This window comes from Pan troglodytes, chromosome 7, assembly GCF_028858775.2.
Source record: "Pan troglodytes isolate AG18354 chromosome 7, NHGRI_mPanTro3-v2.0_pri, whole genome shotgun sequence".
In the NCBI taxonomy this organism is placed as follows: domain Eukaryota; kingdom Metazoa; phylum Chordata; class Mammalia; order Primates; family Hominidae; genus Pan; species Pan troglodytes.
In genome coordinates this window covers 100251392-100267696 of record NC_072405.2, presented here as the reverse complement: position 1 = coordinate 100267696, position 16305 = coordinate 100251392, and the positions used below count along the sequence as shown (strand labels likewise).

The following is a 16305-nucleotide window of genomic DNA, read 5'->3' as shown; positions in this document are numbered from 1 at the left end:
AGAGGTCAGTGAGGTAAAGGGGACTGGACCATGCAGGCTGAGTCAGCCACTACGGAGACTTAGGCTTTTACTCTGAGGCAAGTGGGAAACATCTTCTAAGTTTTGAGGAGAGAATGGACATGATCTGCCTTAAGTTTTAAGGGGATTGTTCTGGCTGCCATGGAGTGTAGAGGGCAAGGTTGGAAGCAGGGAAACTATTAGGACACTTGTATAACAAGCCAGGCAAGAGATGGTGATGCTTAGCCCAGGATGCTATCATGTGAACTGGTGGGAAGTTAGCAAATAAAACTACTTGCAAGAGCAAAGGTCCCAAAAAATGAGGACATAATGAGTCACCACTGTACCTAATATCGCCTGGTCCAATTATTTCTTCCTTTTCTTAATGTTTTATTAATACATAACATTTTAATCTATTTATGGGGTACATGTGATATTTTATTCCATGCATAGAATGTGTAATGATCAAGTCAGGATATTTAAGATATCCACTAGATCCATGATTTCTTCTTGCCTCTTGCCCAACAACATGAGCTTGGACTTTTGTTCCTGATCTATTTCATCACATTTTTGCCTGTTTCATTAACAGCATATAAACAGGTCTCCTGTTTACTGAAAAGAACTGAGAGAGATTTTTCTACCTCTCTCATCTTTACCTCAATATCCCTGTTACATCTGCACTGCCTTTGTGTTCTAGAAAAATTAAGATTTAAATGTGAGCCAGAAAAAAGGAAATGGAGACTCATCAGACAGAAGTCATTAAGTGTACATGAGAGATACCGAGGGCAGTAGAAATTAAGAGAAGACAACACATTCCGCACACATTTAACATGTAAATTAGCCTGAACCCAGAACCCAACCAGCCAGACCTGGCAAGTAAGGTGAGAGCTGTGGAAGGTAACTGAGTTCTAGTTTTAAGTGGCTGCATGCAGAGTGATGCTCTGACTGCAATGACTGGGTTGACATGAGAAGACCAAGTTGGAGCATTGAGGATAATGAGTTCTGCATTAGAAATGCTGCACTTGGGATGCTTCTGGAATAGTCAGGTAGAGATATCTAAGCTGCAGTAGGAAATATGGTTTTGAAGCATGAAGAATAAATTAGGGCTAAAGGTAAATGGCAACATCATTTCATCATTCCAGCAATTATGAAAGCCTACAGTTCTATCACTGCTTTTATGTTACAATGCAGTGTGAGGGTTTCCCAGACTGGAAGGGATAAAAGTGCAGTTGACCTTGTATTCTAGACTTACTTATCATTACCCTGGCACTTCAATCTCAGAATGATACATCAACTTAGGAAGAGAAGAGCGCAGGACAGCTGAGAATGCTGATCATTTTCTACCTAGAATTTTCTGCAAAAACTAAAAGTTGCTAAACATCTATTGCATGCTTTCTACCATGGGCTGTAAGAAACTCTGGATAACTTTAAAATTCCCCCCTCTTTTGATGTCATTATCATGACCTTTGGGAGATATCTGAGATCTAGATTATTTTTTGTAATAATATAAAGTTTGCTTTGTAGTTTGGGCAGGAAGTTTGTTTGAAATTTCTTCAAATGCATACTTAAGCTACAAGGCCAAGATTCATCCATTAACCCCACCCCCACCACCTGCCCTGCCCTGCCCCACCTTGGTGACTCCCTCTCCTCTTCACCTGATACATCCCATCCGTCTATAAGCCCCATGCCTTTTACCTCCCCAGTGTCCCTCTATATCCACCACCTGATTTCAAACCCCTATCTCACAACATTCACAAACATTGGGGGCCTATTCTGTGTCATCTTTTAACTGATCTTCAGAGGACTGCTAATGGGATCATGTTACTTCTCTTCTTAAGATCTTCTAAGGGCTCCTGGTAGCTGCAGAATATCCAGATTCCTTCGCTCCCCATAGCATATGTCTTCACGACCTAGCTCCTGTCCCTCTCTTCTGCCTCATCTCCCCTGAAATTTACACTCAGGAAAACAAAGTACTCAGGATTCCCCAAACATGAACTCTTTCCTACTTTCCTGTCTTTACACAAATTGCTCCCTATCGTCACCCAACATTCATCATTGAAACCCAGCTGTGAGAGCTCTGGTGCTTTCCCTAACACTCCCAGGGAGAATTAACATTCTCTCCTCTACTTCTGTAGCTTATTTATCTATATACCACTTGAGGAGTCCCAGACCCTACTGACATTTCAGGACTGATGTCACTTACTCCTCTTCTCCCTCCAGCTCCCACTTAATGTCCTCACTCAAGAGAGTGGCACTGTCCTTAGCTCAGGGGCCAAAGACAGAAATCTGGGCTTCATCTTACCCCATACATTCAAACCAAGCCCAGTTCATTTTAGTCCCCAATAGCTCTAATGCTATCCTCAGTTCAGACCCTCATCACTGGTGTTTGGATGTTTGGTCTCCCTACTTCCAGTCTTACCTGATGATATCGTATTTCTGCTCACAATTTTGATGGCAACATGTCACCACTGAGCATAGCCCCATCTCTCATCCTCACCACCAACCAATCACCAAGGCCTCTGATTTTACCTCCTAAATATCACTCAACTTTGAGTGTCTCCAAACCCAATGCATGCCCTCGTTGAGGCCACCATCACCTCTCAACAGATGAGAGGATTACTCAGGGTTTAGCCATTTGTCTCCACTCCCGCCCCTCAGAACAAAGTTCTAACTCTTTAACGCAGCCAACAGGCTGCTCACTAAGCTGTCTCTCACCTCCTGCCTCCCCACTCTCTGTTGATAACCTCTATGCTGGGCCTTCACATAGACTACTCTCCTGTTTAAAACATTCTTACATCTCTCCCTTTGGCTAACTCCTACTCATCTTTCAGGTCTCAGCTTTGATATATACCAAACAACAACACTCTCATAAAACTGGACATACCTCCCCCATGAGCAGGAGATGCTTCTTCCCCAGTCCTGACATCTCCCTACTGTGAGAAGTTCAGGTAGTACAACTCCAGGCTTCTTTCTGTCCCCTTAGTCAACCTGCTAAGGATGTTTGGATGTTTGTCCCTTGAAAACTCATGTTGAAATGTGATCCCCAATGTTGGAGGTGGGGTCTAATGGGAGGTGCCTGGGTTATGGTGGCAGATCCATCATGAATGTCGTAGTACCATCTTCATCCTGGCAGTGGCAAGTGAGTTTGCACTCTATTAGTTCCCACTAAAGCAGGTTGTGAAAGAACCTGGCACCTCCCAACACCCTCTCACTTCCTCTCTTGCCGGCACCTCCCAACACCCCCTCACTTCCATCTCTGCAAACTCCAGCTCCCCTTCACCTTCTGCCACAAGTGCAAGCAGCCTTAGGCCGTCACCAGATGCAGATGCCCAGTCTTGAACTTGTCCAGGCATCAGAATCATGAGTCAAACAAACCCTTTTCTTTATAAATTACCCAGCCTCAGGTATTCCTTTATAGCAACACAGACTGAGGTACAATCTGTCTGTGCAGAGACAGTTGATATGACTGGTAAATTTTGACAGGATCGTTGGGTATGAACAGTTCTCCTTGGTCTTCTTCCTTTTGGGAGCCAGCTGCCTTCAGAGGGCAATGTTCTGCCCTCCTCCAGAGTTATCTAAATCCGCCTACTTCGGGAGATCCAGCTGATAGGCCCAGCTTCCTCTCACAAACCACAATAAAAGTGATACTTTGGCTTCCATCTTTACTCATTTTTCAGACTGGAAAAAACGGATGCTATTTATTTGGGATCCCATCCAAAAGCAAGAACACCCAACCTAACATGCGGCACATCATACCATAATGCCATTGGACTCTATGCTTCTTGACAGCAGGAATCAGCTCTTCTTCTCACCTTCATATCCCTAGTAAGGTGCCTAGCAAATAGTAAATGCTCAATTTTCTACATAAATAAGAAAAGCCCACCATACCCTGTCCCCCAGCAACCTGACTGATCTCATCTCCACACGCTTCTCTCTGTTCCCATACTTCACCAACTCCACAATACCAAACAAACCACTTGAATTGTTATAAATAAGCCACTCTTTCACTTCTTGATACATGCTATTCCTTAGGTCTATATTGCCATTGGGACCACACAAATTCCAACTCCTGGTTTAACAGCAGGCTCCTGGGGCCACCTCCTCCATGAAGCTTTCCTTGCCTCCTCTAGGTATGCACAGTTTGGGTCATATATGCATTATAATACACATCTGCATCTTCACAGTCTATTGATGTCTGCTGGTGACTCACTAGACTATCATTTTTCAGATTTTTCTGACTGTGAACCATAGCAAGAAATGTGATTTATATAGCAACATATACATGTTCATAGCAACACAGTACACACGTTCATTCATGTAACAGATATTTGTTACATGTTTACTCTATGCTAAGCACTGTTCTAGGTATAAACAGTGGACAAAACAGTTGAAAATCTTTGCCTGCATAGAGCTTATATTCCAGAATTTTACACTGAATAAAGAAATACTTAGGCTTCCAGATTTAAAAAAAATAAAGAAAACACATCTAGTTGGTTTTATACTGCTCCAAGACAATATTCATCGTGAGAAAACAATGAAACAATGTTGACTAAGGGAAAATGTGACATCCAAGTAAAATTATGCCTATCCATCCTTTTACCAGAACAGATGCCTGGAATGATATACACCAAATGCTAACCCAAGTTAATTCTAGGTGGCCAGTTTGAGGTCATATCTTACTTTGTTAACTGTATTGCTGAATATTGGCCAGGAATCATTTTTCTAAAAATAGTGATTTTACTCTTGATAGTTACTATTCTTTTTTTTTTTCTTTTTGAGATGGAGTCTCACTTTGTTGCCCAGGCTGGAGTGCAATGGCGTGATCTTGGCTCACTGCAACCTCTGCCTCCCAGGTTCAAGTGATTCTCCTGCGTCAGCCTCCTGAGTAGCTCCTGCCTCAGCCTCCTGAGTAGCTGGGATTACAGGCGCGCGCCACCACGCCCGGCTAATTTTTATATTTTCAGTAGAGACAGGGTTTCACCATGTTGATCAGGTTGGATAGTTATTACTCTTGATAAAAACAAAAGGAAAAGAAACATGGCAGTGTGCATGATAGTAATCAAAGAATGAATCAAAAAAGGAAGAATGGTAAATTTTTTTTTAAGTTTCACAAAATGAACAACCTTACTACATGAGATGAATTTAGATATATCCTATTCTATTCCATTTTTTTTTTTTTTTTTTGAGATGGAGTCTCACTCACTCTATCGCCAGGTTGGACTACAGTGGCGCGACCTCGGCTCACTGCAACCTCCGCCTCCCAGGTTAAAGCGATTCTCCTGCCTCAGCCTCCCAAGTAGCTGGGACTACAGGCGTGTGAAACCACACCCAGTAATTTTTGTATTTTTACTAGAGACAGGGTTTCACCATGTTGGCCAGGATAGTCTTGATCTCTTGATCTAATGATCCACCCGCCTCAGCCTCCCAAAGTGCTGTTTTGCTCCACTAAATTGATTTCAAGGCCTACTCATTGGTTATTATTTGTGGCTTAAAAAACATATATGAGACTATAGTACATTGAAGGCAGGAATGTCTTTCAACCACAAATTGCCAAAGAATGCCCAATACTTAATAGGTAATTAATTAATTAGTGTTTCCTCATAAACAACTGAATGACTGAATGTTTTCCTCAATAGAACTGAGAGCAACTTGAGAGCAGTTGAGAGCAGGGCTCGTATTTTTTAAATTTTGAGTCTCAGGGCATAGCACAGGGCCAGACATAAAGCCAGTCCTCAATAAATATTTATTAAATTGAAATGAGGCCTATTAGCCAGCAGCACAATTTAACACAGCACTTCACAAACAGGTTTTATAACAAATTAAACATTTGCCTTGGTTCTTGGTAACAAAAATATTCAAATTAGGGGTTTTAATTATAACAACTTGTATTTGCCCACAAAAACATGATGTTCCCTGGAACAACCTCCCACATCACAGATGTAAAGACTTTTCTTCTCCCAGGAATTCAAACTTGAGGCTACATGTGCTAGGAAGGGGACAAACCACACTAACAGGTACCTCTCTTGCCTCCCAACCCCCAACCTCAAAACTTCCATATTTTTCTTCAGCAAAGGAATTTCAAAATTGTCAGATTACAATTAATTTTTAAATGAGTTCATTTTCTCCTTCTCAAACTGTATTGTCTAATGGTGTCAGAAGAGCTCGGATAAGGTCTGTATGACCTTATTGCTACAATCCTAATGATGTGTGTTAAAAAATGAAATCTCTGAAGACATCACAGAGCTGTTGTAGATTTCAAATGAGAAATGTCTCTGAAAAGTATCAGAAAATATGGGCTTCCTTTATAATGATCTATAATCCAGTTTTCACAGGGAGAGAAAAAAAATCAGCAAAACCCTAACCCTGAACAAATCTCACTTTTTAAAAGAAAGATACCTTACTTGAGGGAACCACCATACTAATTCTTTGTATTCCTATTTGGAACTACTGCTGCCCATATTTTTTGAAAAACAACACCATGGCTGTCTATTCTATCAAATCAAAACAAGTTTTTTCACAGTTGACATATTAATTTTTCTACCTGGCTAAAGAAAATGTGCTTTTTAGTTTACTTATAACAATTTTGTAATTTAGATGTGGGGAGGGCTTGTCTTGGATATTATTGCTTCTTTTTGTTTTTGTTTCTCTTCTTCCTAGCTGTTTTCACTTCCTAGCTATTTCCACTATGGGTGCAATGGAGACGGTGACAGGAGTGTGGGCCAGAGAGAGGGGGAAGCCAGTGTGAGACGGACCTCTCCCAGCTATACATCTGGGAAGGCGAGTCTATAAACAGCTGGGGTTTTGTTTTTGTTTCATTTTTATGATAAGTTGTTTGTGTTAGTGTTTAATTCCATAACTAACACATAGATGGACTTTCCTCACAACAAAGGACGTCAAAGGTCAGTGCTCGCTCGGCCTGATCCCCTCTCACTCCTTAAGGGGGGGACGGGCGCCGTATCCTTCCCTACCTCTTTCTACCTATTTACACACAAGTTGGAAACTTGCAGAACTGTGAAAACTTCGAAAATCACGTCTCTTCCCTATTCCCCTACACACATCAGGGCTTCATCTGACAGTGGAATACGACCCGGGCCCCGGTGCTCACTCCCGGCGTTGCCCTTCGCTCCGGGACCTGGTCGTCCTCTCTCTCTGCGCCCCAAAACGCCCTGTCCTAGCTCCCTGAGCCCCAGGGACGCCGGGTCCTCTCTTTGTGCCCCAAGACTTCCTGCCCTTTCTCTTGCGCCCCGAGACGTCCTGTCCTCTCTCTCGCTCCCCGGGTTGCTCTGTGCTCTCTTAGCGCTCCAGAACGCCCTGTCCTCTCTCTTTGAGCCCCGGGACACCCTGTCCTCGCTCCCCGAGCCCCCGGGACGCCCTGTCCTCTCTCTGCGCCTCGGGATGCCCTGTCCTCGCTCCCCGAACCCCCGGGACGCCCTGTCCTCTCTCTTTGCGCCCCAGGATGCCTTGTCCTCGCTCCCCGAGCCCCCGTGACGCCCTGTCCTCTCTCTTTGCGCGTCGGGACGCCCTGTCCTCGCTCCCCGCGCCCCCGGCCGCCTTACCCGCCGAGGAGCGAGGCCACAGGGCAGCCGGGACCCCAGAGTAAAGAAAACCCTGGCCGGTAGCTTCATGTTGAGTCTCCAGAACTCGGGCCGGAAGGCGGCGCAGGCGGTTGGGCGCAGGGGGCGGGACAAAAAGAACAAAGTTCTCGGGGCTGGAAACGCTGCCTAGGCCGCCGGGGGATGGGACGGGGACTGGGACCCAGGCGGCGTGGACGCCCAGCGGCCCTGACCTTCAGGGTCCGGCCGAGGGCGCCGCCTAGCTGGGCCTAGCTGATGCTCTTTCCTGCTCTCTGGGCCAGGAGTGCTTTGTATGGCAGAGAATGGAGGTTCTTTGCGTACTTGAGCGGGTGGACGAAACCCCTCGCCCTGCAAGGGTTTGCAGATTGCAGCTGCGCGCCCCATACACTGCCTACCAAGGGCGAAACTCTTTTTCAGTCGTATATGTTTATCCCTTAAGTGCGTGTTTAAGTGCAGAGTGCGCGTGGCGCCAAGTCACATATTATCAGAATAATAATATGTTGGATGTAAAACACGGCCTCACTTTCCCTAAGACCAAGAGGCTGAAAAACACTAAGGGCAGCTTCCGGCGTTTTGACTTTTCGCAGGACACACCGCCCCCTGTCGCCGGATGCAGCGTGACTGCGACCGTCCAGCCTTGGCTTTTTTCTCGAAGTTATACACACGTTAAAGGCAAACGCAGCTTCAGTATATCATTCTCCATCTTAGTGTAATATACCTGTTGACACAAGGCATTAGCTCAGATCACATTTCTTTCCTCATTCGTAAAATGAGAATATTCATAGCTAATTCAGAATTTTAGATAAAAGAAGATGGGTGTGAGGCCCCAGGCTGAGGCTGATGGTAGATGATATTGAGTGTTTACTATTTGCCTGGCATGTTCCAAATGCTGATAAAGAAACATTTATATCTTCAGATGAATGTACACTTACATTTAGACATATAGCTTATAAGGTATATAAACTCTGAAAAACTTTGTAATTTTGAGTTGGTCTGGTGATAATTTCCAGGCCTTCTGCCTGTAACTGGTTACAGAAATAAAAACTTTCTTCATCCCCAGTTCATCGACATCTCATTATTGGCAGCAAGAAATAGCAGCCTGACCCTCAGTTTGGTCCGGGAACAAAACTACCACAGATTGGGTGGCTTAAATGGAAATTTGTTTTCTCACAATTCTGGAGGCCACAAGTCAGCAGAGTTGGTTTCTTGTGGAGCCACTGTGGGACCATCTTCTCCCTGTGTCTTTACATGATCCTCCTGTGTACCTTTCCATATCTAAATTGCCTCTTCTTATGAGGACACCAGTCGTGTTGGATTAAGGCCCACCCTCAATGACCTAATTTAACTGGAATTACCTCCCTAAAGACTCTATCTCCAAATATAGCCACATTCTGACATACTGGGGGTTAAGAGTTCAATGTATATATTTGGCTGGGAGAAGAGGGAAGTACACAATTCAGCCCAGAACACTTGCCCTCTTAAATAACTTTTAGACCAGCTTAGGAGGCATTTTCTGTCCTCCCAAAAAAACCTTGAGAATATATCAATAATAAAACTTTTCCTAAGCTCTTGATATATGTATGGCGCTGTTATTCTTGACTTCCAAACCAAATTGTAAGTGGGATTCATCTTGTTTCTAAAAAGAAGTTGCAACATTAGTGATACGGTTTGGATTTGTGTCCCTACCCAAATCTCATGTTGAATTGTAATCTCCAGTGTTGGAATTGGGGCCTGGTAGGAGGTGATTGGATCATGGGGACAGATTTCTTCCTTTGGTGCTATTCTCCTGATAGAGTTCTCAGGAGATCTGGTTGTTTAAAAGTGTGTGGCACCTCCCACCCTCTCTTCCTCCTGCTCCAGCCGTGTAAGACAGCCTGCTTCCCCTTCATCTTCCACCATGATTGTAAGTTTCCTGAGGCCTCTCAAGTCATGCTTCCTATATAGCCTGCAGAACTGTGAGTCAATTAAACTTCGTTTCTTTATAAATTACTCAGTATGAGGTATTTCTTTATAGCATTGTGAGAATGGAGTAACACAATAAGTAACTTAAAACAATTAATCATTTATTATCTCACAGTTCCCAGGAGTTAGGAGTCTAGGCACAGCTTAGCTGGATCCTTGGCTCTGGGTCTCAGAAGACTGCAATCAAGGTGTCAACTAGGCTGTTTTTATCTGGAGGCTCAGCTGGAGAAGATCTGATCCCAAGCTCATCCAGATTGTTTGCAGAATTATTTTCCTCATAACCATATAACTGACAGCCCCACATTTTTGCTGGATGTTGGCTGGAGTTGCCTTCAGCTTCTAGAAGTCACCTCCATCCCTTCCCATGTGGGCTTCCTCAGCAGACTGCTTACTACATCAAGCCAGCAAGGACAATTCTGTACCTCAGGGAGGCCCCAGCCCATCTTTTAAGGACAATCACCAGATTAAGTGAGGCCCACTGAAAATAGTCTTAACCCCTTTTTGATTAACTAAAATCAACTGACTTGGGACTGCAAACCAAAAAGTGACTGAGGCAGATCTCTGTGGGTTAGCGATCATTTAGCCAAGGTTGAGAACACGTCTGGGAAAAAAATGCAACTCACAAGAGCATCTGTAACCTATGCTTTTTCCAAAGGGGGTTTTGGGAAATTCTTTATTTAAAAAAGAAAGAGCAAGCAGGAGAAAAAAAAAAGGAAGAGAGGGTAGACACTGAGGCAGATGGTTCCATTCTTTTGAGGCTCTGATTAGCCTCAGTAAATCTACATTTTACATAAGATAAAGTAAACATGTGAAAAGAGGGAGTAGAGGAAATGATGCTATGTCTTGGGATTATGAAATTACAGCTATCAGTTTGGGGACAACGACAACAAAAAAGACAGTATTGGTGACTGAGTTTCCAAGCTTAACTTTCCTTATGGCATAGTGAGTTCACAGTCCCTATATTCTGTTTTTCTTTCACAGGATCTTAGTTGCATCTGCACAATTCTTTCACCTTTGCCATATACTGTTAACTAGAAGTGAGTCACAGTTCCTGTCCATACTTAAGGGAAGGGAATTATACAGAGCATGAATTCCAGGGACTGGGACTCATGGGACCATCTTAGAATTCTGTCTACCACAACCATACATTAGACATGAAAAAGAAGTTTGCAAAAGTTTTAGGTAGACCCCCTGCATTAGTCCATTCTTGCATTCCTATAAAGAAATATCTAAGACTGAGTAATTTATAAGAAAAGAGGTTTAATTTGCTCATGGTTCTGCAGGCAGTACAGGAAGCATGGTGGCATCTGCTTCTGGGGAGGCCTCAGGAAGCTTCCACTCATGGAAGGCAAAGGGGCACACTTTTAAATGACTAGATCTCAGGAGAATTCCCTCACTATGGTGAAGATAGTACCAAGTGGAATAGTGTTAAACCATTCATGAGAAACCTGCCCCCATGATCTAATCACATTCTACCAGGCTCCACCTCCAACACCAGGCATTACATTTCAATATATGAGATTTGGGTGGGGACACACATCCAAACTACATCACCCACACTCTACAATCTAGTCAGAGGGAAATAGCTACATAAAACACTTAGGCAGCCTGGACTCTGGGTTCTGTTTTACTGTCATTCCCCAAGCTTGGTACAGAAGCAGAGGGTTGGAACCTCAAAGGAATAAACCAGTTAGGAAAAATATAACCACTAGGAACTGAAAATCAGAGAGGCCTCCCCTAAAGGCCTGTATAGGACTTGGTGTCCTTCTTATGATACCGAGAGGGAAGAAAGGAGACAGGGCACTAAAGATGACTAAGGTTAAATTTCCCACAATTCCCACAATCATGGAGGAATGGATAGGGCTAGGAATGGAATTTAAATAAAATAAAATAAAATGATATTACCTTCATCCTTGAATATATGGTTGAATATTTATACCACTAGCTTGTCTTGAATATGAACAGAAAAAATGGTTATATTATTTTTAATTTTTAATATTTCCTGAAATCAAAAGGCCTAAAAGTGGGGTTCATCTTGTTTCTAAGAAGAAGTTGCAACATTGGTGATATGGTTTGGATTTGTGTCCCTACCCAAATCTCATGTCGAATTGTAATCCCCAATGTTGGAATTGGGGCCTGGTGGGAGGTGATTGGATCATGAGGACAGATTTTTCCCTTTGGTGCTATTCTTCTGATTTCTTATCTGATGGTTCAGCCTTAGTGCCTGGCAGACTCCTACACTCCAGCAATGGCTGCTCCCCTCACACACATGCCTCCTCTCCCCACTTCCACATCATCACCCTAGTATGGCTGCCTCTGACCCCATAATCAGGGGTCAGCTTTGATTTTGTTTTCTCGGGAAAAGTTACCTTGACTTCTACACTAATTCAGGTCTTCCTACTAGGGAAGCATCCAAGTTTGGTGGTACCTGAAGCTTATAAACTTTGGGAAGCCATCTAAGAAAAAGATTACAAAATTAGATGCAAAAATGAATATTAACTTACAATATAAGAAGAAATTAGAACAAATTACAAATTCCAAAAAATTTACAGTATCCTAAATTTCACACAAATATAAAGTAATGTTTCAAACTACTTAAATGTCTAACACACCTCTAATTGTAATTTCCGTCTACATTTCGGAGCTGCATTCTCTTTGATCACCTCTTCCTTTATTGAAGATTTTATAAGCATATTTTTAATAGAGAGAATAAGGAGTTCAAGTGCTAAATCATACCTCACACACACTTAGATTTGCCACTCATAGGACCACTACAGATTTGTATCTGGCCAAGACAGAATTTCTAAAAATTTCTATTGTATGCAATTATTATCATATTTTAAAAAAGCATGGTGCATTCATAATAGTAAACACTAAATTGTGAATATTCATGATGGGGACAAACTTCTGTTTTGACTATGCATCCATGAAACCATATCCTCTGCTAACACTTTTACATAATTTGATACTAGCTTATGGCTTCATACACTTTAAACAATTCAAACTTTTCTTCTCCTCCAATTCCCATTTACTTCCAGAGCTGAGTACCACTGGACACTTCTACATTTCAATACCACCTCTGGCCCTGCACATAAATGTCACAAGGTGGGCAGAAAGTATAGTCCAGTCTGCTGGAAGACAGCCCCACCAAAGGACAGTATAGAGCATTAACTCTATAGTGAAGTGACAACAAACCATACAAGTATTTCTGAACTGATCTAAGAAATAAATTAATTCCCCAATTCAGTTTAGCAGACACCCCAACTGCTGGTGACCACTCCAACATCATCCAACATGAGAGGAATTTTGACAGAAATAGGAATGGAAAGAGAATTATTTTAACTCCTTTTGTTAAAATAACTTACTTTTGTGAATTTTACTGGAAAAAAAAAATGGCCCTGGGGCCTTGGAAGAGCTGTGCAAGCAAGAGGCCCTGAAATTTACTAGCTTCAGGTAAATCAGCCCTTGCCTTAGCTGTATGTTTTCATAGGGCACTGAATTTCCCTTTTGGGGGCTCTTGTTACAATTGCAATTGCGTCTTTCTCTTATATATTAGCAGCTGTGGGGCGGGGTGCCTACCTTTTTAAATTTACCATCCTTCTATTCCTCATATCTAGCACAATGTATGGTGCATGGTGAGCCATCAAACACTTTGTTGAATGAGGTACTGAGACTGTTACCATTTTCTAATGAGGTTATTACAAAAGTAATTTAGAGGAGAATGTGCAGCAGTCATAGGCACTACTAAGGAACAGATGAGGGGCATAAAACCAAGAGGCCGTTCGAAATGCAGTAAGTTACACTATTTCCATGAGGGGGAGCCATGGAGCCTGACTTCAGTGTCTGAGGATCTATTTTTCATGAAAGCTAGTGTTTCCCCACTTTTTCTGTGTGTCAGATTCTGCACACAGTCTGTGTACACATTTCACTAATCGTCACAAGCACTTATAAGGCTTATATTATTAGCATTTGGGAAACTGAGGCACAACACAGGTAGGCAAACTGTCCAGCTAGTAAACAACGGTGATGGAATCTGAACCCAGCCTTGTCGCGCTATAGGGCCCCTGTTTTCAGCCACTGTATTTTACTCTGTGCTAGTGGGGTAGAACCTCAGGAGTCAGACTGCTGGGGTTTAAGCCAAGCTACATGTCTCACTAGATGTATAATGTTTAGCCAGTTACAAACTTTCTCATTTGATTCCCTTATCTGTGAGATGCAGATACAATAGTAAGGGTGCCAACTTCACAAGCTTCTACTCAGATTTAAATGAGATAATATATTTAAAGCACTTAGAACAGAACATGACACATACAAAACAGCCAGCAAACGCTCACTATCATCATGCACATGGAGAATGGCCAGTAATTAGCCCAGAATTAGCATAGAATCCCTGATACTACTATGTAATGATTTTTCTTTTCTCACAGAATCACAAGCTATAACTACTAAGCAAATTCAACAGGATTATTACGCATGAAATAAACTACCTTAAGGGAGAAAAAGAAAAACCTACAAAAGGCCTTGCCAAAAGCATTGGTGTCAAGAAATTATGCTTAGTGCAATTATATATATAACGTATTATATATTATATAATATATATTACATGTTGTATATAATATATATTATTTATATTATATATAACATGTAATATATATTATATTAAATATATTATAATATAATATATATTATGTTAAATATAATATATTTATATTAAATATAATATATTTTATTAAATATATACATTAAATATAATATATATTATAATTATAATATAATATATGGTATATAATATATTAATAATACATATTATATATAATATATCATATATAACATATAATGTATCATATATGATATCATATATAATATATAATGTATCATATATGATATCATATATAATATATAATGTATCATATATGATATCATATATAATATATGTTATATATATATAATTGCACTAAGCACAATTTCTAGACACCAATGCTTTCGGCAAGGCCTTTTGTAAGTTTTTCTTTTTCTTCCTTAAGGTAGTATATTTTATTTTAAGTATAATATATATAATATATTATTAATATATTATATAATAATATATATTATATATATTATATATAAATAATATATTATATATAATATATATTATGTATAATTATATATTAATAATATATTATATATTATATATAAATAATATATTATATATTAATAATACATTATATATATTATTAATATATAATAATATATATTATGTTATTATATATTATGTTATTATAAATTATTATTATATATAAATGTTATATATATATATATATATTAGACGGAGTTTTGCTCTTGTTGCCCTGGCTGGAGTGCAGTGGCATGATCTTGGCTCACTGCAAACTGCGCCTCCCGAGTTCAAGCAATTCTCCTGCCTCAGCCTCCCAAGTAGCTGGGCTTACAGGTACCTACCACCAAGCCCAGCTAATTTTTGTATTTTTAGTAGAGACAAGATTTCACCATGTTGGCCAGGCTAGTCTTGAACTCCTGACCTCAGGTGATCCAGGCGATCCAGGTGATCCACCCGCCTCGGCCTCCCAAAATGCTGGGATTACAGGCATGAGCCACCTGGCCTGGCCAGTGCAGTTCAATATTTTTGTTAGAGTCTAAAAAAAAAAAAAGACACACAGTATCCAAAATACAGAGTTGTGTTTGAATGAAATTAAGGTTCACAGCTTCTGCCCCAGGAAAACAGGTTGAAGAGGGTGATCAGGCTTAGCCAGCTTGGGAATGTAAGGGCAAACACAAATTAGGAATAAGAGGCTTAATTCTTCCTGTTGAAAATAAAGGAAGAGGTTTCCCTTCCTCCCTTTGCTTAAAGCATTTGCTTTATAAATCTTGTCATTGCAAACTCTTTCGTTGTCTCTTTGAAATGTATGCAAATCTTTTTTTTTTTTTTTTAAGGCTAAGTAAGCCTCTTGCCAGCCTTACAATGCAGCAGTGTCTAAGGACCCTACAGCCACTCCTTTGCAAAGTAATAATCAAAGAAGATAGTGGCCCTATCCTATCTCCTATTTCTGTGGGAGAGTAGGAGCCTAACTTAAGCTGTTTACCTGGCTTCAAGTTGAAACCTACCCCCAGTCATAAGGATAAAATAAGTTAATTTTTCCTTTAAATCAGCCCAATTAGTTAATAAGGGTGATAACCCTAATTATCAAGTGAATTTGGTATGAACAAGGTGTGACAAAGGGTGCTGTCAAGTCCTCTTACTTGAGGACTAATTATTGTTCCTCTTAAGAACACGTATGAAATGGTTGTATCTGCTTGCCTATATAAAGTGTGAGATTTATTTTTGTCTTCACAATCTCTAGTCAATTGCTTGTGGGTCTACTGGGGTGGCAGGAGATTTTGTTTTTAACTGGACATCCCCAACAGCAGTAAGCTGCAAGCAAACCCCTTGGCACCCAGCCCCAAAGCCATGTTGTTACACCAGCCTGTGCTGCTGTGGTGAGGAAGACCCACACCTTTCAGAAATGGACAGAGGGTTGCTCCACATTATTTTGGAAATAGAATAAATAGACTGAGACACTCTTTGACTGATATCTGACTCACTACTGAAGAATATCAGTAAGGCCCACCTGAAAGGGAGAGTCACGCTTACTTCTGGTGGAAGGTGCCAGACATGTGATTGCTGACGTCCTTAAAGGGCAAGTCTGAGTTGGGGAAAAGGGAGCTACAGTTAATAATGTTCCTCCCTCTGGATTTTTGCTTTTTTTTTTTTTTTCTAGAGATGGGCTCTCACTAT

At 41.1% G+C, this 16305-nt stretch overlaps 2 protein-coding genes across 2 annotated transcripts in view; one reads left to right on the top strand and one right to left on the bottom strand.

Annotated features, from left to right (window-relative positions):
* DECR1 (2,4-dienoyl-CoA reductase 1) overlaps positions 1-7859 on the bottom strand; it is a 50678-nt gene extending 42819 nt beyond the window's left edge. Inside the window, exon 1 of the mRNA XM_001138969.4 lies at positions 7554-7859. Within this exon, the coding sequence (XP_001138969.1) occupies positions 7554-7622 (69 nt within the window). The 5' untranslated portion in view covers positions 7623-7859. The remainder of the gene's footprint in view (positions 1-7553) is intronic.
* The window catches only part of NBN (nibrin), a 68909-nt gene continuing 59277 nt past the window's right edge, over positions 6674-16305 (top strand). The window contains exon 1 of the mRNA XM_063816403.1: positions 6674-6896. The gene's annotated coding sequence lies outside the window, so the exon portion shown is untranslated. The remainder of the gene's footprint in view (positions 6897-16305) is intronic.